Source organism: Pinus tabuliformis, chromosome 6, assembly GCF_031772625.1.
Source record: "Pinus tabuliformis cultivar Carrire ecotype Pingquan chromosome 6, CPIR1, whole genome shotgun sequence".
In the NCBI taxonomy this organism is placed as follows: domain Eukaryota; kingdom Viridiplantae; phylum Streptophyta; class Pinopsida; order Pinales; family Pinaceae; genus Pinus; species Pinus tabuliformis.
The window spans coordinates 2,069,979,913-2,070,002,934 of record NC_142292.1 but is presented as its reverse complement, the minus strand read 5'-3'; the positions used below and the strand labels follow the sequence as shown (position 1 = coordinate 2,070,002,934).

Below are 23,022 nucleotides of genomic sequence, written 5' to 3'. Positions count from 1 at the left end.
CAACATCCCTAAAAGATAGATTCTCATCCCTAAAACTTAGAAACTAATCCCAACTTAGGCTCCTTCATTAATTCTAAATAATCTAGAAACTAATTTCTCTCACAAATAATTAATTAATCACTCAAAATAATATTAATATTTACATGAAATTTTAATATTTCTTCAAAACATGAAACCCCCTAGCTTAGGTAAAATACAATGTGTTTTTCGGAGATGATGCTCCTGCATCACAATATATCTATTATCTTATGGCTTAAAAGTGACCAATATCATTGACTTAAATGCATCCAAGTTGGCCAAACACCTTGGCCCTAGCCAAAGAACTTTTCACTTAACTCTAGCACATTACAATAGTGAGTCCCTAAGCCTTTTAAAGGCTTTAATTACATGTAATACCACAGGTGACCAATACCAACTTCCAAAAACCACCATTGCTGACCTAACAACCTTGACTCTTTCACTGGGTGAGTATATCCAACAACCTGTAAGCCATGAGTCGTCACTGTAACACCAAGAGTATATCTAAAATCATGTCAGCTAGATATACCAAGAATTTATGACTTAACAAGAGCCAAGAATCCATGAGGGTGGGGGAGCCTACTCCTTGAGCCTTATCACAATGGGACAAAGATTCCCCCTACATGTGATTTGAAACTAGGTGGAGGGGATAACATTCCATTATGTCAACCACTCAGTCATCCATTAAGAGACATAGAAAAAAATTGATATTATATTAAAAATTTATTTCATTTACAAATGTATATAATCTATCATTCTACATTTTATCAAACCCACTTAGATTTTATTATTTTTTATGAATATAATGGTAAAATTAGTTATGTAGTAAATTTTCACATATTTTGAGAGACCAAAACATTTGTTAAATTATCAAAAATTTTAATACTTTAATAGATTTTCAAATTAAAAACATGTTTTCTTTTGTATTATTGAACTACTATAATATATTTTGTTTTTATTTTGTTTTAAATATTATGAGGAAAAAACATGTTTTCTTTTGTATTATTGAACTACTATAATATATTTTGTTTTTATTTTGTTTTAAGTATTATGATTTCCTCGAGAGGCTCTTTATACTTGAAAATGAGGCAAATATTATCACGGTAACACTACATTTAAAAATAATAAATAATACTTATGTTAAAAAATTAAAAAATAGTAATAAAAAAAAAGTAATGTCTGACAAAAATGAAAATTTTCAACTTTCACCTTAATTTTAAATCAACTTTATATAGAAAGATAAAGTAATAGAAAGTAAAAAAAAATGGTTTACTTTTTAGTATGAGGAAGATATTTAATTTCTTCACTACTTCATATGGAGTTTACATATAGCATGTAAAAATAATATTATTGCTATTATATGATGTGAAATTCATTCTATGTTCAATTGACATGTAATATTTAAAACAAAAATATATTAATAAAAAAAGACATTTTACTATACACCATAAATAAAATATTTCAATGTCCATATTAAATAATATAATTTTATGTCAAACCTTATATAAAGAAAAATAAAGTAATTTAAGTTATTATTTTTTCTATATTTTCATTTCCATTGTGATGAAAATGTGTAATTTATCTCACTTTTAGGATGCATTTGATACATATCATTTAAAAAATATTAATAATAGACAACGATTTAATTGAGTTATAAATCAAATATTTGGATATCCAGGTCGTGGAGTCTCTCTCTCTCTCTCTCTATATATATATATATATATAGAGAGAGAGAGAGAGAGAGAGGGAGAGAGAGAGAGAGGGAGAGAGAGTTCTAATTCAAAGTATAAGGGAGATTTCAATATTCAATATGGAGTTAATATGTAACACACACATAGAGAGAGAGAGAAAGATGAAAAAAAATTTAGTGGTGTGTTGGTTAAAGCCAACATAGATCCATCTTGGTAAAAAAAAAATTGATGGAAGAAATGAGTATTGAGGATTTGTTTTGGTAAAATAAAGGAAATAAGTATCAAAGAAACCATATTAATTCACTAATGGTTATCCCAAGATTGGGTATGGAATGTTTGGGAGGAATCTACTTTATAATCTTCAGGCATCTCCTCTCCTTATCAAATTCAATTTGCTAAAACAAACCAATCAAAATGCTCCAATAAAAACCATTAGAAAGTTCCCCCACAAGGATTCATAAAATTCAATTTTAATGATGCTTCCAAAGGAAATCTAGGATCTACAAGTTTTGGGGTGTTTTCAGAGATCATAGGGGATCAATCCTTCATATTTATGATGGTTCATTAGGGATTGAGAACAATAATGCAAAAAACACTTTTCCTTACAATATGGATTATAGGTAGTCATTAAAAACAACTATTTCAATTTCATCATATAAGGGAACTCACAACTCATTATAGAAATGGTCAAAATATTGCAAATGGTTCCTCCCCATCCAAGGTTTCAATTAGATGGAGGCTGGAAAGTGGATTGGAAAGAACACAATATGTGCTTCTAGAATTACTAATAGACAATTTGGGGCATGTCAGGTATATAAGGAACACATTGGCTAATAGGATTTCCAATGAGGGGATCAATTTCTAAAATTTCCCCTTGATTCCCATTGGAATGATAGTATTGATGAGCGTCTTAAATTAAAATGCATCAACATAGTATTATAGGACCTCTCTCCCCATGACAGGTGATGATGGACTACACTCAAGGATATTTTAAGGGATGGGATGTCCAGGGTTTTGGGTAACATGTTCTAACCCCCACTTGGTGCCTAACTTTAAATCATCGTGTCACATGTAATCACCTTTGGAGAGAAATGACAATTGTAGAGTGGTGGCATTAGACGACAAATGGTTTGGTACCAAGCCATAATTCATTAGGGGAATTTTGAGGTCTAAAATGGGCCTCCTATGAAAAATGTACAACCAAAATAAAGTTTATAAGAACCAATAGGTTTAAAGATGATGATGTCGACCATGGGGGATGATTCACTATTTTTGGAGTAAAAAAGTAAAAAGATTAAAAAATAATAAAATAATAAAACTATTTTTTCAACTTATCTCCCTAATTTTTTCTCAAATTCCAAGTAGGAGTACTTGTTGGATGAAAAATTTAATTTTTCATCCAAGGAGTACCCATGTTGCATACTTTTGATGGACCCTACTACATGAAAAATGAGAAATACATGAAAACACATGATTGCAATCACATTTTTCATGTATTTTTCATTTTTCATGTAGCACGGTCCATCAAAAGTATGCAACATGGGTACTCCTTAGATGGTGAATCAAATTATGCATCCAACGAGTGTTTCCACCCAAAATTTGAGTAAACCCATAGGGAGATAAGTTGAAAATATGAGTTGAAAAAATAGTTTTTTATTTCTTTTCCTCTAAAATTCGATGATGTAATCTAATATTATTTTATTATTTCCACTATTATTTTATAATTTCCTTAGGAGGCCCATTTTAGACCTCAAAATTCCCCTAATGGTGAATGAATAATGTAGCACTAGGGTACCCTAATGTGGAGACTTCTTGGGTCCTTAATCGTTGGCTTCCTACACTTACGTTTTTGCAAGCATGCAAACATAGAAAATTCCTCGAGTTATCAACTCGGTTTGTGTATTCAACTCATGTGGATCTTCCAGTCTAATAGACTTCTTAGTTTTAAGGATCAAATATCTAGTCATCAACCAAACCTTTGGTTGATGCTTTACTCTCACAAAACAATTGTGTGTTCATCTAGTTTGGTGGACTATATATACAAAGTTTTCATCTACTGTGTGTTGGCTTGAAGTCTATATGTGATAAAAGAACCATCCTTGGAGCTTCAAGTCCCAAGTTGGTCATTGCACTTTTCTCCTTATTCCTGTAAATCATGTTATAGCAATTTTTATTTGTAAAAGTGTTGGGTGTGGAGCCTGATTATCTTCTATATTCAAAGGTATCGCCACATAGGACCCCAGTTCGAAATGGGGGCAGCAACGCTGCCCGTAAAATATTCGTTGTAGGGGGGGTCTAGGGGGGGTGGCTACGACCTTTGGGAGCCCCCCCCTGGCGGGGGGTTTCGGGAGCAGCGCCCCTGAAGCTAAAAAGAGTTGTAAAATTGCCTTGTAAAAGTATAGTAATTTCTAGTCAATCTGGGCCATTCATTAGGCAGATGATCTGACGGTAGAACTTATGTTTAATTTATGGTTTTTTGCCCTAGAAGGCAACCCCTCTCTTTGTATGAGGGTATTGTATTTGAGGCTGTGAGATAGATGTGTATTCTGTGAGCGAGAAACAGAGAGGTGAGACTGTGAGAGAAAACAGAGGATATTACAGCGGATTTGTTGTAGGTTGTGTCTCTTCATTTTGCTGGATAATAGAAAGGAAGGACTGGCTATTCGGGGTGGACGTAGCCCAAACTGGGTGAACCACGTATATCTATGTCTCTCTTGTTTTGTGCGTTTTCTGTGTTTATATTTTTGCAATATTTTATGTGTTCCATTGCTCCGTAATATATAATTTTCTAACAACTGGTATCAGAGCCGAAGGTCTATTTGGCTGATAAACTCGCAGGAAAGAAGGGTTCCTGGTTCGAGTGGTAGAAATGGTGGAAGATGGTAAGTTTAGGGTCGAGAAATTTAACGGCCAAAACTTCTCGCTGTGGAAGATGCAAATGGAAGATTATCTGTATCAAAAAGATCTATACCTACCATTGGGCGGAAAAACAAAGATGTCGACGGGTATGAAAGACGAAGAATGGAACCTTCTCGATAGAAAGGCACTCGGAACAATACGGTTGTGCCTTGCTGCGTCAGTCGCCTTCAACATTTCGAAGGAAACCACGATAGAGGGTTTGATGCAGACGTTGTCGAAACTATATGAAAAACCCTCGACCTCAAACAATGTATTTCTTATGAAACAGTTATTTAATATGAATATGTCGGAAGGTGGATCTGTTGCAAACCATTTAAATGATTTTAATACAATTACAAGTCAGTTAAGTTCTGTAGGTATAAACTTTGATGATGAAGTTAGAGCTCTGTTATTCTTGTGCTCATTACCAGAAAGTTGGAATGGTTTGGTAATGGCCATTAGTAACTCCGTTTCTGGATCTAGTACTTTAAAGTTTGATGATGTTGTCAGTGCTATCCTTAGCGAGGAAATGTGATGGAAAAGATTCGGTGAGACATCGGGAAATGCTTTGAGTGCAGAGTCTAGAGGAAGAAAAAATGGAAAGAGGAAAGAGCTCAGGATATCGCAGTAAATCAAGGAAAGGTAGATCCAAGTCCAGATCGGGGATAGTGTGCTGGAAATGTGGCAAGAAAGGACACCTAAAGAAAGACTATAGATCTCGAAAGGGAAAAGAAGGAGATGCACAACAAGAAAACAATCATGAAGCAAATGTGACAGGTGAGGTGTTACAAGATGCTTTGATTCTTTCTTTCGAAAATATTACTGATTCCTGGGTGGTAGATTCAGGGGCTTCGTTCCATGCCACACCTGATAAGAAATATTTTCATGACTATGTTCAAGGAGATTTTGGACAAGTTCGTCTGGGTGATGATAAACCCTGTAAAATCGTTGGAATGGGTAAGGTTCTTGTAAAACAGCAGAATGGAAACCAATGGCTATTAAAGGAGGTAATGCATGTTCCAAATCTAAAGAAAAATCTGATTTCAACAGGGCAGTTAGGCAGTGAAGGTTGTGTGACAACTTTCACAGATAAAGCTTGGAAGGTCACCAAAGGAGCCCTGGTAATAGCAAAAGGCGAAAAGGTTGGTACATCGTATTTATGCAATGGTATTTCTAACTTTGTTAATGCTTTAACTTCCAAAGGAGTAGATGCAGCATTATGGCATCATAGGCTCGGACACATGAGTGAAAAGGGGATGAAGATTCTTCACTCAAGGAATTTGTTGCCGGGTTTGAAGAATGTTGATTTGGACTTCTGTGAGAATTGCATTTATGGAAAACAAAAGAGAGTCAGATTTCTCAGAGTTGGGAAAGAAAAGAAGAATGAAAAATTAGAGCTTGTGCATATAGATGTATGGGGACCTGCTCAGGTATCATCTCTCGGTGGCTCTTGTTATTATGTTACTTTTATTGATGATGCAACTAGAAAAACTTGGATTTATTGTATTAAGAATAAATCTGATGTATTTGATACTTTCAAGAAATGGAAAGCTTTGGTTGAGATTGAGACAGGAAAGAAATTGAAGTGTCTTAGATCAGATAATGGAGGTGAATATTGCAGCAAAGAGTTTGATAGGTATTGTTCAGAGCATGGAATTCGCAGAGAGAAGACAGTTCCAAGAACACCACAAGAAAATGGTGTGTCAGAAAGGATGAACAGAACAATCATGGAGTGTGCAAGGTGTATGAGATTGCATGCAGGATTGCCTTTACAGTTTTGGGCAGATGTTGTAGATACTGCTGTTTATCTAATAAACAGAGTGCCTTCAAGTTCCTTGGATGGTGGTGTTCCAGAGGAAGCATGGACAGGTAAAAAGGTAAACTACTCTATTTAAGCCTTTTGGTTGTGAGGCCTTTGTCCATATTGATAAAGAAAATAGAACAAAGCTTGAGGCAAAGTCAAAGAAATGTACCTTTATTGGATATGGTGTTAATGATTTTGGTTATCGCTTATATGATTACGAAAATCACAAAATCATTAGGAGCAGAGATGTAATATTCAATGAAAAGGTCTTGTATAATAATCAGTTGCAGGAAAAGAAACAGGAAAAGGAAAACAAGGAATACGCAGTTCTTGATGAAATCACTGAAAAAGGAAAGGTGCCTGAAAATAATAATAATCAACAACCACAACAACAGCAACCACCACAACAACAACAGGCACCCCAAACACCTGAAAGTGGTGTTAGAAGATCTACTAGGATAAGTAGACCCCCTGAACGATACTCTCCTTCATTATATTATTTATTGTTGACTGATTCCGGTGAACCCGAATGTTATGAAGAAGCAATGCAAGTTGAAAGCAGGAAGAAGGGGGAGGTAGCCATGGAAGAAGAGATGGACTCCTTAATGCATAACCAGACTTGGGATTTAGTCAGGTTGCCTGTAGGAAAAACTACATTGAAGAATAAATGGGTTTACAGGCTGAAGGAAGAAGATGGAGGAAAACAAAGGTATAAAGCTAGACTTGTGGTGAAGGGGTTTGCACAGAAGAAAGGTATTGATTTTGATGAAATATTTTCTCCTGTTGTTAAAATGACTTCAATCAGAACCATTTTAAGTCTTGTAGCAGCTGAAGATTTGCATCTTGAGCAGTTATATGTAAAGACAGCCTTTCTCCATGGAGATTTGGAGGAAGAGATATATATGCAGCAGCCACAAGGATATGAGGTGAAAGGGAAGGAGAAACTAGTGTGCAGGTTGAAGAAGAGATTGTATGGCTTAAAACAGGCTCCAAGGTAGTGGTATCTAAAATTTGACAATTTTATGTCTGAACAAGGTTATACTAGATGTCACTCTGATCATTGTGTTTATTTGAAAAAGCAAAATGATGGCAGCGATATTATATTGTTATTGTATGTAGATGACATGCTTGTTGCAGGATCTAACATGCAGGAAATAAATGTGCTCAAAAGAAAATTGGCAAATTCATTTGCAATGAAGGATTTGGGAGCTGCAAAACAAATCCTTGGTATGAGAATAACTAGAGACAGGAAAAATCGTAAATTAACATTGTCTCAGAATGAGTACATACAAAAGGTGCTGAAAAGATTTAACATGCACAATGCAAAACCAGTTAGTACACCTTTTCCTAGCCATTTCAAACTTAGCAAGGAAATGTGCCCAAAGACCCAAGAAGACATGGATTATATGTCTAAAGTTCCATATGCATCAATAGTTGGAAGCTTAATGTATGCAATGGTCTGCACACGACCTGATATTGCACATGCAGTGGGAGTTGTAAGCAGGTACATGAACAATCCAGGAAAGGAACATTGGATGGCAGTGAAATGGATTCTCAGATATTTGAAAGGTACCACAAATCAAGCATTATGCTTTGGTGGTTCAAACATCTCCCTACAAGGATATGTTGATGTAGATATGGCAGGTGACAGAGATAACAGGAGGAGCACTACAGGATATGTATTTACTGTTGGAGGAGCAACTGTCAGTTGGGTTTCAAAAATCCAAAGTGTTGTTGCACTTTCAACAACATAAGCAGAGTATGTTGCTGCTACAGAGGCTAGTAAAGAAATTATTTGGTTACAAAGGTTTATGGGTGAATTGGGTAAGGAGCATGATATGGGCACGTTATATAGTGATAGTCAAAGTGCCATTCATCTTGCAAAGAACTCAACATTTCATTCCAGGACTAAACACATACAACTCAAGTACCATTTCATACGATTAGTGTTGGAAGATGGAGAGTTGAAGCTGGAAAAGATACACACTAGCCAGAATCCTGCAGATATGCTAACAAAAGTTGTAACCAGGGAGAAACTGAGAATATGCTCAGTTTCAGTTGGTCTTCAAGGATGATGATGAAGATGAGAAACAGCCAGGTCCAAAGAGGAGTCATTGTCTAGCAAATGGAGTAGCAGTGGAGTTGCTACAATCAGTCTCCAAGTGGGAGATTGTTGGTGTGGAGCCTGATTATCTTCTATATTCAAAGGTATCGCCACATAGGACCCCAGTTCGAAATGGGGGCGGCAACGCCGCCCGTAAAATATTCGCTGCAGGGGGGATCCAGGGGGGGCAGCTACGACCTTTGGGAGCCCCCCCCTGGCGGGGGGTTTCGAGGGCAACGCCCCCGAAGCTAAAAACAGCTGTAAAATTGCCTTGTAAAAGTATAGTAATTTCTAGTCAATCTGGGTCGTTCATTAGGCAGATGATCTGATGGTAGAACTTATGTTTAGTTTAGGGTTTTTTGCCCTAGAAGGAAACCCCTCTCTTTGTATGAGGGTATTGTATTTGAGGCTGTGTGATAGATGTGTATTTTGTGAGCGAGAAACAGAGAGTTGACTGTGAGAGAAAACAGAGGATATTACAGCGGATTTGCTGTAGGTTGTGTCTCTTCATTTTGCTGGATAATAGAAAGGAAGGGCTGGCTGTTCGGGGTGGACGTAGCCCAAACTGGGTGAACCACGTATATCTGTGTCTCTCTTGTTTTGTGCGTTTTCTGTGTTTATATTTCTGCAATATTTTATGTGTTCCATTGCTCCGTAATATATAATTTTCTAACAAAAAGTGGAATTTTCCATTCTTCTTAGGAGGGCTAAGGTTTTTAATTTTGTAGGACCTCTTCTTCCTTTTACATCGATATTTTTCCTCTTTATAGGTTACTTCTTATTTCATTTCCCTTAGTTGTTGCCCATGTTAGGGCTGGGTTTGTGCCTCTCCGTGGAGGGTGGTCTCAAGATAAGAGCACCTCCTCTATAATTGATATTGTTGTAGAAATTCCCAAAGTAGATCAACAGATTATGCAATATACTAAAGAAAAATACGAGATCTACTTCTACAACAAACTTGCGAAAGCTTAATTGATTTTGAGCAAGATCAAATAGAACACATATAATACAGAATGGGAAATCAATCACACATGAACATAGAAGAATAATCTGGGGAAAGCCTCAGCTAAAAACCCCGATCTCTGTATTATCATACAAGTGGAAATATGTTCAGATTACACAAAGCATTAGCTCACAAGCTATCCTGCTCTCAGTACAATCCAACAATACAACTCATAGACTGAATAGACACAACATATGCCTTCCCTCGGCCCTTCAAGCCTCCTATTTCCTTGCGTAGTTTCTCTTGGGGTCCAATGCTCCCACCTGTGTGGATTGGACTCATCACACACTCATCAAACTCAAAAGTAACTGTGCAATCTCCAAGGAATGAATTCCTTCTGTATGCAAGAGATATCCTCCATGGAATATTCCTGCAACTGATAGTACATTGTCCCATCATTTGATCTCAACTGGATCTCTATCTGAACTCACATGCATGAGTTATTTATGAGAGAATATTTAGTTATATGAAGTGCAGCAGTTACATGCATGCATGCATTAACTAATTGAACTCACAATTAGTTCAACAAACTATTTGAACTAATCTAACTGGACTTAACTCGGTGAACTGAGCTAACTAATTACAACTCAAAGTACAACTCATCCTGATCTCCTTTAATCAGGGGATAACTTCTTCAATCAATGGAGAAACTGTTGCATGTCTTCACATAGACTTCATGTTTGATTTTCTACATTAATTAACTCAAGATGAATTAATTAATTATTTTACAAACAGCTGCTAAGATCAAATTTGAATTTTAATTCTCAATTTTAGTTTAGGGACTAACTAAAATTGGAATGTATCCCGAAATGCTATTTGTAGTAGTGATAACTTTAGCACTTCTATTTTTAGCATTTCTTGTTGCTATTTTCAACACTCCCTCTCAACAAGAAATGGATTATCAATCGCCCCAATCTTGTCTCTGTGGAACTCGAACTTGCATTTTAATAATGCCTTAGTCAAAATATCTGCATCCTGTTCCTCGGTTGAAACATACAACAACAACATGATCCCCTTGACCACACAGTCTCGAAGATGATGGTACCAGATATAAATGTTCTTTTACCTATCATGAAAAACTGGATTCTCATAGATTTTGATACAACTATGATTATCGCAGTAGATCACAGTTGGATCCATCCTCTGACCAAACAATCCCACTAGAATCTTCTGCATCCAAATGGCCTTGCATGCTGCCTGACTAGCAGCCATGTATTCATCCTCTATTGAGCTAAGTGCAACTCACCTCTATTTCTTGTTGTACCAAGAAACTGCAGCTAAACGAAGGTTGAAGATTCCTCTAGAAGTGCTCTTCCGTATTGATGGACTCCCTGCCCAATTTGCATCTGTGAAGCCCTGAAGCTTCACTCCCTCTGTCCGTATGTACCACAATCCATACTGAAATGTGCCTCTGAGGTATCTCAGCACATGCTTCACTTCCTTCCAAAATAGCTTGGTAGGCTGAACCATAGCTTGACTCAGCTGGTTCACCACAAAGCATAATTCTGGTCATGTGTTCACTACATACATTAGTGAACCCACAAGTTTCCAATAAACAGTAGCAACTACTACCTCACCTAAAGTAGCATCCTCCTTCCTCTAGTTCCCAGCTAGAGGAGTCTGCATGGGCTTGCACTTCTCCATGTGGAAGCGCCTGAGTATCTCATTGGCATACTTGCCTTGAGACACAAATACTTCCCCATCTTTTTGCCACACTTCCATGCCTAGAAAGTAGTGCATAAGACCCATGTCTTTCATCTCGAACTCCAAGACTTGATCAACTGATCATCACCTGTCAAAATCAGATCATCCACATAAAGAACAATGATCAATGGTTTACCTTCTACCATGATGTGGTAAAGGTTCGCATCTGCTTCACTCTTGGTGAAGCCCGCCCTGGTGAAATAACTGTCGATCTTGGTGTACCAAGCACGAGGTGCTTACTTCAGCCCATACAAAGCCCTCTTGAGTTGGCACACATGTGACTCACGATTGAAGGTATCAAAACCTTCTGGCTGCTCAATGTACACCTCTTCCTCAATCTTCCCATTGAGGAATGCAGTCTTCACATCCTTTTGATGGATCTTCCAACCCATCTGAGCTGATAGTGCCAACATCGATCTGATAGATGAGTACCTTGCTATAGGAGCAAAGGTCTCATCGTAGTCGATCCCCTTGACCTGTGAGAAAACACGGGCAACAAACCTTGCCTTATGTTTCTCAACACTGCCATCAACTCCCTACTTTACCTTGTAAAGCCATCTAGAACTCACCACTGACTTGTCCTGAGGTCTTGGGACAACATCCCACACACTGTTCCGAATGATGGAGTCATACTCCTCTACCATTGCATCAACCTAGAGTTGTTGTTGTACTGCCTCCTCATATGAAGAAGGTTCGAACTCTACACACTCCCCAACCAGGGCCATGTAACCAGTGTACTGCTTGGGTGAGCTCCTCTGTCTGTGCTGAGAAGATGAATGTCCCACATTTTCTCGCGCATCCAGCATTAACCTGTCAACTTCCCTTGATCGTTTCCGCCCATCTCTGGAAGACTCAACATGAGTGGATGTCTCCACTCTTGGATCCTCTACATGTGGCTGCTCTGCATCAATTTAAGGCTCCTCCTCCTTAGGAATTGAAAGTTCCTCCTTTGCATGCAACTTGAGCTCCCTCTCAAGTGATACTTGCATGGCTTTTTGCTCATCGAACTTCAGATCTTTGCGTACCACTGTCCTCTGACTGGTAGGTAGAAACACTCGATAGTTGTGGGGTGTATCAGTGTACCACACAAGTATCCCCAACTCAGCTATTGGATCTAGCTTCTTCCGGGCATCTTTGGTCACATGGAAATAAATCGATGAACTAAAGATCCTGAAGTGACTCACATCTGGTCGCTTTTCGAAAAGGCCTCAATAGGTTTCTTCATTCCCAGTATACAGTGCGGGCTTCTGTTATGCAAGTATACTGTTGTATTGCATACCTCAGCCCTCAGCCCACAAATGAAGTGGTAGGCTTTGGTCATGCAACATCGCTTGAGATTCTCCCACAATCGATTTGTTCTTCCTTTTGGCCACCCCATTTTATTGTGGGTTATGGGGTGCCGTCAACTCCTGTTTAATCCCTTTTGCAATGTAGAAGTACTTAAATTGTTGGGAGACATACTCTCCACCATTGTCGCTATGCAAGGCTTTTACTTTATTTCGAGATTCTTTCTTTGCCAAGGCTTTAAACTCACAAAACCTCAAGAAGTTCTTATCCTTCTTTTGCATAAAGTAGATCCAATATCTACGAGAAAAATCATCAATAAAAATAACATAGTACCTTTGTTTAGTGGTGGAGGCTGTAGAAAATGGTCCACAAACATCTGCGTGAACTCGCTCCAGGATTTCTCCAGCTCTATTGTCTCAATCCTGAAAGGAAGATTTCACATACTTACCCAAGGTACAACCTTTGCATGTATCTGTCTGCTCTAGTTTTCCCTTGGGAAGTCCAGTAGAAATATGTTGCGTGATATTCAAGGCCCCATGGTGCAAGTGGCCTAATCTTCTATGCCATAGCTCGCCAACATCTTGGCTTTGCACCACCTATGCTTTGGAACTCAATGCAGCATAGTCGTCTACCTCTAGCTTGTAGAGATTCTTAACTCGAATCCCAATCCTCTTAGTCTGTCCAGTATCGATATGCCTCAGGAATACCTTTCCTTTACTAAAGACTACATCATAGCCTTTATCTTCTAGCATAACGACAGACACAAGATTCTTCTTCAGACCCGGTACATACTTTACATCAGTCAGGGTGAGAGGAGCTCCATGCTCCCTCTGAAACACAACCGTACCTTCACCTGAAACACGGTACTTTCCATCATCGCCCATCTCGATCCGCATCTGGAGATCCTTCTCCTCCAGGGTACTGAAAAGATTCTTATCATCAGACATGTGGAAAGAGGCTCCATTTTCCAGGTACCAAACACATCCCACCATGGATGAAACCATGCATGCGATGAGAGAGAAATCCAACTCGAACTGTGAGGCCAGTGCCTCACCGTCTAATCCCTTCGAGGATCCCTTCGAGGATTTCTTCTGTGGACAATCCATAGCATAATGGACCACCTCATGACAATGAAAGCATCGCGCTTTTGATTTGTCAAACTTCTTTCCACCATGGAAAGAACCGGATTTTGGGATGGGCCCTTTCCCTTTCTTTGCCTTACTCGCTAAGGCTAGATTTTCTTCATCATCTTGCTTTGATCAAGATCTATCTCTAGTGCTTCTTCTTATCTCCTCCTACATCATATTTGACCAAAGTTGTTCCCAATCTGGCAGTGTCTCTCTTCCATTAATCGAGTCTTGGTAGCTATGCGAGCTCTTAGGAAGATCGAGGAGAGCAAGACTCACCATGTCATCATCGACTGTCATGATCCCTACACTTCCAAGCTCATCCCTACAGGTGGTGAGCTTGTTCAGATATGTAGAAATCGTGTCGCCCTTTTCACACTTGATTTTCTGAAGTTTTTCTTTCAGCGCCAGCTTCCTCTGATTGTTGTTGTTATGATATATATCTTTCAATGTTTTTCACATCGAAAACGGTGTCTCCTTCCCATGGAGGCTCGAGACAATGTGGTCTCGAACTCCCTCCAGGAGGATTCTCCTCCCTTTAGCCACACATTTCTTCCATTGCGCCAATTCTATAGCATTAGCTACTGCCAGCTTGGGGACTTCTTGATCAATGAATTCCTTTAGACCATTGTCCTCTAATACTGCTTCCATGCGATCCTTCCAGGCTATATAATTCGAGCTGCCATCAAGGGCATACTCAAGTCTTAAACCGTTGAACGCCATTGGGGAAATTTGAGATGTGATAAGAATTCGAATTCTATAATCAGGAACTTGAAACTTCGAACTTCTCCCTTCTTTGTATACTGTTCTTTGCTTTGATCACCTTTGCTATGATACCATGTAGAAATTCCCACTGTAGATCAACAGATTATGCAATATACTAAAGCAAAATACCAGATCTACTTCTATAACAAACTTGCAGAAGCTTAATCGATTTTGAGCAAGATCAAATAGAACACATATAATAGAGAATGACAAATAAATCACACATGAACACAAAAGAATACTCTGGGGAAAGCCTCAACTAAAAACCCTGATCTCTGTATTATCATACAAGTGGAAATATGTTCAGATTACACAAAGCATTAGCTCACAAGCTATCCTGCTCTCAGTACAATCCAACAATACAACTCACAGACTAAATAGACACAACATATGCCTTCCCTCAGCCCTCCAAGCCTCCTATTTCCTTGCATAGTTTCTCTTGGGGTGCAATGCTACCACCTGTGTGAATTGGCCTCATCACACACTCATCAAACTCATAAGTAACTGCACAATCTCCAAGGAATGAATTCCTTTTGCATGCAAGAGTTATCCTCCATGGAGTATTCCTGCGACTGATAGTACACTGTCCCATCATCTGATTTCAACTGGGTCTCTATCTGAACTGACATGCATGAGTTATTTATGAGAGAATATTCAGTTATCTGAAGTGCAACAGTTACTTGCATGCATGCATTAACTAACTAAACTCACAATTAGTTCGTCAAACTATTTGAACTAATCTAACTGGACTTAACTCAGTTAACTGAGCTAACTAATTACAACTCAAAGTACAACTCATCCTGATCTCCTTTAATCAAGGGATAACTTCCTCAATTAATGGAGAAACTGTTGCATGTCTTCACATAGACTTCATGTTTGATTTTCTACAACTAATTAACTCAAGATGAATTAATTAATTATTTTACAAATAGCTGCTAAGATCAAATTCGAATTTTAATTCTCAATTTTAGTTTAGGGACTAACTAAAATTGGAATGTATCCCGAAATGCTATTTATAGCAGTGCTAATTTTAGCACTTCTATTTTTAGCATTTCTTGTTGCTATTTTCAACAATTGTTTCTCCATCTTCATTTCCTTTGTTTCCCCCTTATATAAGATTGATTACTTTGTGTCTTTCATTTTGTTGGAGGTCTTCCATTTCTATTCAAAGACTGTCCATGTTTCATATCTGCTATCGATTCAATTTGTCCCTGACAATAGGCTAGAACAAGTCTCCTTGGAGGTTCTAAGGATAGAATAAACCACTACCTCCCCTCAATCTCAAGAGCTTAATGCTTCATATAGTGTTCTATTGTTGTTTATGTTAATTCAAATCCTCGAGAGATCATAGCAGAAATTAGGGATGTTGAGAGAGAAGCAAGGAGAGAATGATTGTTTAAATCACTGATGCAAACATGGATTCAGTAGAAGTAGGGGGTAAGGTCCCTAACAAGGTAAATACTAGAACTTGAAAAACTAGATACATGCAAACCATATATATATATATATATATATTGGAAATTAAAACTATAATGGACAAAGTTCTAGTGAAGTGCTTTGAAACTCAATAGGAAATTTTACATTGCATATGCAATCTAAGACGTTTCAAAAGGTACATAGAGAAAGACTAGTTACCTTTTCATTTTTGTTTTAAAGTTTAAATAGTTGTATGGACAAAGGATTTATTACTATTTTACTAGTATGGTTTCTCTAGTGGTGAACCAATAGAAACATTTATTTTTTTGTATTTTCATCTGTAAAGTAAGGTAAATATTATACTATTTATTAAAAAAAAACATGAAAGACATGCTATAATTACAATTAAATAATCTAGGAGAGCAATAATAATAACAATAATAATGTAATATATCATAGCTTGGCTGAACATATAATGTGTTGGAAGTCATATTATAGTATAATCATAATACAAAAGTAAAAAATACTTATAAATTTTATATATAGACAATGGGAAACTTACCTATCAAACTAGCAATACGGACAATCATCACTAGTTACTTTCACCATTATTCGAGGAAAACCATACCACCTAAAATTACCATTAGTAATTAGTAGTGAAGTAAGGTAGTTTTAAGACATATTCCATGCCTCTTATATATTAATAATGTATATTACAATTTTGTATAATAAATATTAAAATTTATATTATAACTTGAATTTAAAACATTTAAATAAAAAATAAAAAAATATTTTGATAAATTTAATTTTAAAATCCATAAAATTTAATTTTATGATAAATTAATTTAAAGAAAAATAAAACATTAAAAAATCCATAGATTTAGAAATTAGAATCTTTCTTTTTTTTCATCTAGAATAGAATTTAAAAAACTTTAATGATGCCAATTTAACCTAGAAAATTATGCAAACTATTATTTTTGCTAAAGTCATTTATTTTGTGGAATTTGCAAAAAAATGCAAATGATTCTCCGCGGAACGTGGAACCTTGATGGAAAAGAAAAGTATATCAACACTATTTTCATTATTTTGTGGAATTTGAAAAAGCGTAAATGACTCTAACATTCCTCACAGGACAAGAAAAGTATATGAACACCGCCATTTTTTTGCAGGAGAATGGATAATTATGATTTTTTTTAATGATATTATATAAACGAATAATCTTTTTAATACACCAGTTTCACCGTCTAACACCAGAGAATGGTATATTATAATGAAGAATATTTTTGATACCATAATTTTCTCATTCTTTGTGAACAAATACTGAAACCCGAATGGGGCTTTTCCAGCTATTGGGGTAAGCCCAGGCCCACTTCGTTTCCAAAAAGGGAGGCAACGTACAATATTGCAGATTGGATAGAACGCCATCCTTACTTTTCTGAATTCACCCATCATTAACACCAACATTGCTACGCCTTCATATATTTTGTATCTCCACCTCACATTCCCCACAATGAATCCCCCTTCTTGCTGCCCTCCCTCCTGTTTTTTTAATCATTTTCTGCGCTGTTCGCTGTTTTCATTTTCTCCTCCGCTCCGAACAACGGCAATGGCACTGGATTTGGTGAAAGGACCCGTAGAAAATGCCATAAACACCCTCATTATTGCTCCTCTCATGCAGCAAATAGATGACGTGATTCACTTGGATGACAACCGTCGCCTTCTCCAATAGCAGTTAAGTCGTATGAAGGGCCTCTTGCGCGATGTCAGATATATGTTGGAGCAACAGAGTCCCCCTCACTCGCTCACAAACTGCGTGGAAAGGATGAAAGGTGAAGTTAAAAAGGCGAGAGAATTGATCGAACGCTCACAACGCCCACATCAGTGCCTTTGTATTGACTGTGCCTTTCTTTTTAATTTCAGACTCTCTACACAAATCAGAGAGTGGAGAACAACTTTTAATGGGCTCTTTGATGAGCTACACACAGATTTTTCAGTGCTCTGCAGTGCTCTACAGATTGCCTCCTTTTCACCACGACAGGCAGAGGTGCAGATTGAAAGGTTGCTCACAGAAGCTCCCCACGTTCGGAGAATCGGTGTGTACGGCACCAGTGGCGTTGGAAAAACAACGTTGCTCAGAAAAATCTACAGTGCCCACAAAGAGGTTAGTGGTGTTTTTGATGCTGTCATTTGGGTTACCGTCGCCCAATTTCCAATTCTAGAGTTGCAGAATACTATTGCCTCTGAACTCAATCTAGACCTGGCCGGCACAGATGTTGATGCCCGGAAGATGCAATTGTCTGCACATCTGAATACCAAGAAATTTTTTATAGTGTTAGAGGATATGTGGAGCACACTGGATCTGGAGCAACTGGGCGTGGAATTAAACGATAACAGAGCCAGCAAACTCATTTTCTCTACTCGCAATAGAAGTCTGGTTGAAGAAATGAAGGCGGAAGCTGAGTGCATGAAATTAGAAGCCATGTCCACAGACGAATCATGGGATTTGTTTTCTAAAGTGGCTTTCGAAGAAGGAGCTGGAGACCTTAGTATTTCTGAGGGGTTAGAGAATATTGCCAGACAAGTATCCAGCGAGTGTAAAGGCTTACCCCTCGTCATAAATGTAATAGCCTCATCCATGATTGGCAAGCGCGATGTAAATGAGTGGAGGCATGCTCTGAGCAAGATGCAGAGTCTGGATTTCGTTTCTCCAATTGCTCATCATCCTCGAATTGATCGAGATTTGTTTCAGAAAATGAGATGGAGTTATGACTGTTTGCAAGATGCCAATTTGAAGAACTGTTTTCTGTATTGTGCCATGTTTCCTCAAGATACTGCTTTTCGAGTGAATCCACTTTTGCATATGTGGATGGCAGAAAGTCTCATTATGACCAAAGACACCGGGCACAGGTATGTTAAGTTTCTTGAAGATCGTTGCTTATTTCAAGTGAAACATCAAGAAAATGTAATTACAGTTCACGACGCTGTGCGGGATATGGCAATATACATTGGAGAAACAGAGGAGAATTGTGTGTTTAGGGCAGGCCAAATGCTTCAACGATTCCCTGAGACAGCGATTGACTGCAAAAGAATATCAGTTCTGGGCAATGGTATTAAGTCTCTCCCCAGACAGGAATTGAGATGTCAGAGATTGGTGACCCTATTCCTAGGAAAATTGGAATTGAAAGAAATCCCGGAATTGAAAGAAATTCCAGAAGAATTTCTACGGGGGCTCACTTCTCTTAAGGTGCTGGATGTAAGTGGTACACAATTAAAATCATTGCCATTATCATTATGGGAGCTGACACAGCTCGAGTTTCTCAATCTGAGTTGGACTGAAATTACAAATCTTCATGAAGGTATAGGTAATCTTTCTTCCCTTCGGTTTTTGAACATTAGTCACTGTAGCAAGCTAAAATCGTTGCCCTCTCAAATAGGGAAGCTTGGAAACCTGAAATATTTCGATTTTAGCGATTGTAATAACCTAAAGGTCATTCCCAAAGAGATTACAAAGCTTTCAAACTGTGAAATTGTCCAATAATGAGTGAATTCAATCAGGCTTTCAACGACATCTGCAACCCCTGTTCTTTCCGTCGTTTAACCCTGGCATGTTATTTGGATCCTTCAGACACTTCGTACTAAATAACACATCTTTTTAGAAGATGGATCTGGTTTGTTTCTTTTGAAAGTTGTAAATTATGATTAGAGCTCATGCAGAGTTCTTTTCTTAGATTTTATTTTTTAACCCGAGAAGGATGGAAAATAAATATCTGGTTTGGTGGCACATCCATAATCTCGTCCTATGGCTATAAGATTTTGATTCAGATGCTTGCAAGGTTTCAGATCCTTGTCATATCTTATGTACTCTTTATATTGTCTCAATATAATTCTATGAAGATTTTTCTCTCTGAAAAAAAAAAACCTCGTCTTAGTGTCTAAAGTGATTTTACACATTTTTATGGAGTTTATAAATACTTTTTAGAACCTTATTGAAGTTATCAATAAAATTTGAATATTCATTTCGTTTTGCAAGTTGGTTATCTTTTAAATATTACAAATAAACTTAATATAAGAGATTATTTTAAAGAGTTTTTTTTTAATATAATTTAAAAATTAATAAAAAAAGGTTATATTTAATGTAAGGAAATTATTTAATTATTCGTATTGTTTAATCTTATAATATTTAATTTATATGCTAAAAATATATTATTTTTTATTAATAAATTATTACATTTATGTTATCTAGACACTCTTTATATTCACATAATTTTTGAATTCATGTTTATAATTATTAAGATAAAATCATACACAATAAAATTCACCTATGATTCAATTTTCAAACTCGAAAATTAACAATACATGGGCGTGCATATATAATCCACAATAACATTATTTTTCACATAAACAAATATTGTTTTCAAACTCGAAAATTAACAATACATGGGCTTACATATATGATCCACAATAACATTATTTTTCACATAAACAAATATTGTTCATACTAGATGGCAAATACCTAGCTACACAACATAGACTCATCTAAATATATATGCACAACGATTTATTTAACATAAAATTCACAAACTCATTTTTATATTTTTATAAAAAATAATTGATGGTTTCGTATCAACTTACAAAGTTGATTGAATTTCGAGGAAATGACAACCTCAACCATTATTTTGTATCTCTATTCTCTTATTCCAACAACAATATATTTTTTTTTCCAAACATTTTATCTTTATCTTTTTCTATTTCATTTCTAGGTTAAGAACTATCCTCTTTTCTTTTATAGCTTGAACTTCCAACTTCCACTAGATAATGCTCTCCTTCTTCAAGATGTCATTTAGACTCCCTTCTATACATGAAGACAAATTTCCTTTTAAAACCACAACTAGTTTCTCTTGTGCATTTATTGTTTATCAATTATATAACAACACATCCATTATGTAACATTGTCCAACACCCTTATATTTTTTGGCAATATTCTTGTGTTTTGCAACAAGTAAATTTAATTGTGCAATACTCTTCACAATGAAGAATAGTTTCAAGCATATATTTTATATCAGAAATGCTACAATATCTTTTTTTTGCTAATGCAAGAGTCAGACCTTCCCATTCATTAATCAAGACATAAAGTACATAGAGTTACAACACAATCCTCAAGGTTGTTGACTAAGGAAAAAACTAAAGAAAAACTTTTCCTTGCTCCCTACCATCAAACTAAACCTTTCTAAAGAAGAAAAATAAATGAGTTTAGACATGGAGTCGAAAAAAATCAAAGCAGTCGACAAGAAAAGGTGGCTCCAACGCCCGAGTTCTTAAACTATGGTACGACCTCTCGGATTAGACAAATCTCGCCTCCCCTATTCAACCAAAAAGAAGATCTCGATCTAAAAACCTGTACGCATGAGCCCAAGGCTGCAGTCCAAAACGTACTGAAGAGCTGCTTGCCTATACACCTGGGACCACAAACCTGCACGGGTGATCTGAACCGTTGAAATCCCATGAGCCATCCGACGGTGTATATTAATATCGAACCAACCAACAAACATGGAAGATAACTCGTGATAAAGGTGGTTTTCCTCCCGACCCCACCGCCACGTGGAGCTCAACGATTGTGATCGCTCCTGAACGAGGATAACCACTTCCCGCCTGTTGGGGCTGTGAGCACCTGAAAGCCACTCAGGATGCGGAAACGGGAGCAGAATGAAAAGACCCTTGGTTTTGCGATCGCTGGTGTTCCTCTGTTCCCGACCATACATTACATCGGCCCTTCTCTCCCAGATGTGCCTAGCAATCGCTGCCATCCTAGTTGCAGCCTCTGAGACTTTTTCAATCTTATCGATGCCACTAGAATAAAAATGGGGGAACGGGTGTTATAGACATTTTTGTGCCTTACAGCTATAAGCATGAAATTTCCATAATCTAAGGGATCCAAAGTCCCTAAACATGTTGTTCCTACCCCTAGAGGAACAAGGCTAACAAACCACAGCAATTCACAGAAGTTCTCCACCAGAAACTGCTCAAAAACAAGTCAATTCAGGATCAATTCAGAGACTCCACTAGCTGTTTGCACTGAAATGCAAAGTCTGCACTGGCTACCTGCACTGCAACGTAGGTAGAAGCAATACCAGGGTGCGCTGAGCGGGAATTGACAAATGACAAGTTCATTCAACAAGGTGTCAAGACGCTGGAAGCTTCCAGAATCTTCCTCAATGACACTTGCCTCAGTGAATTCGACTAGTGATGAGTAAGAGGTTCTCAACCTCCAAGTGGAAGCAAGAACCTCCAAGTGGAAACAAGAACTGACAGAGGGAGAGGACACTAGTCAGATCTCAAGCTGACTCATCCTCTCTCCAAACATCTATATATGGATCTCTCCTCCATGAGATCCGGAGGCTGGAATTTTGTACTTTGCAGAGAATTGCTGTTGGTTTGAGATTAGAACTATTGGGTGATTTGCTTTGAAGGAGGTGAAGAAGGGGATTCCTTTTGCTGGGAAGGTGATGCTGGATTGGGCCTCACTTGGTTGTATCTCTTCCTGAACCTTGTTACTTCATCAATAAAACCATTTGAGTTTCTCCTATATGCTTGTATATCAATGATGTTTTGTTGTATTTGCATATTTAGTTTATTCTAATCCTAAACTAGTTATGAATGTGAATCTATGCTCTTGTAGTTTCCCTCTCTTGTGATCTTGCAGGACCTTGACGAAGCTGGACCAGTGTAGGAGCAGGCAGCGGGAAGCGAACAAAAGAGAGAGATTGGATCAGCAAACTAGCGGAAGACACAGGTTAGTTACATCCTACTTCTCTATTTGCATTTCATAAAGAAGAACACTCAGATAGTTTTCCTTGTTTGTTGCTAAGGCACTATCACACCTTAGAGTGGGATAGGGGCATTCCGTATTGGATACTTTTCCCAACAACAACGGGGATCTGTTGTCCACACGAATCTGACAAGGAAAACTGATCCGGTAACTGAAGGAACAACTCTCCTGCCACTTCCACTCTAACAAAGGAGCCATAACCGTAGAATTATCTGAAGAGGCGAAAAGTATTGTCTCAAAACCATCTGCGAACCAATGGTGCCCAAAGGGAAAATCAAGAGACTGAGGAATAATTGGCTGGGGACAATTCCCCTCTGCAAGAAACCCTCCCACTACGATGGACCACCTCCATTTCCTCTGCCGCTTGGTTATAGCAAAG

The 23,022-nt window shown here is 37.6% G+C and overlaps 1 protein-coding gene across 1 annotated transcript; it reads left to right on the top strand.

Annotated features, from left to right (window-relative positions):
* Positions 1–17,558: 17,558 nt before the first annotated feature.
* On the top strand, positions 17,559–19,355 carry LOC149267524 (disease resistance protein At4g27190-like). The gene has a single exon (XM_089412370.1). The coding sequence runs from the start codon at positions 17,559–17,561 to the stop codon at positions 19,353–19,355; it is 1,797 nt and encodes a 598-aa protein (XP_089268496.1).
* Positions 19,356–23,022: the final 3,667 nt, after the last annotated feature.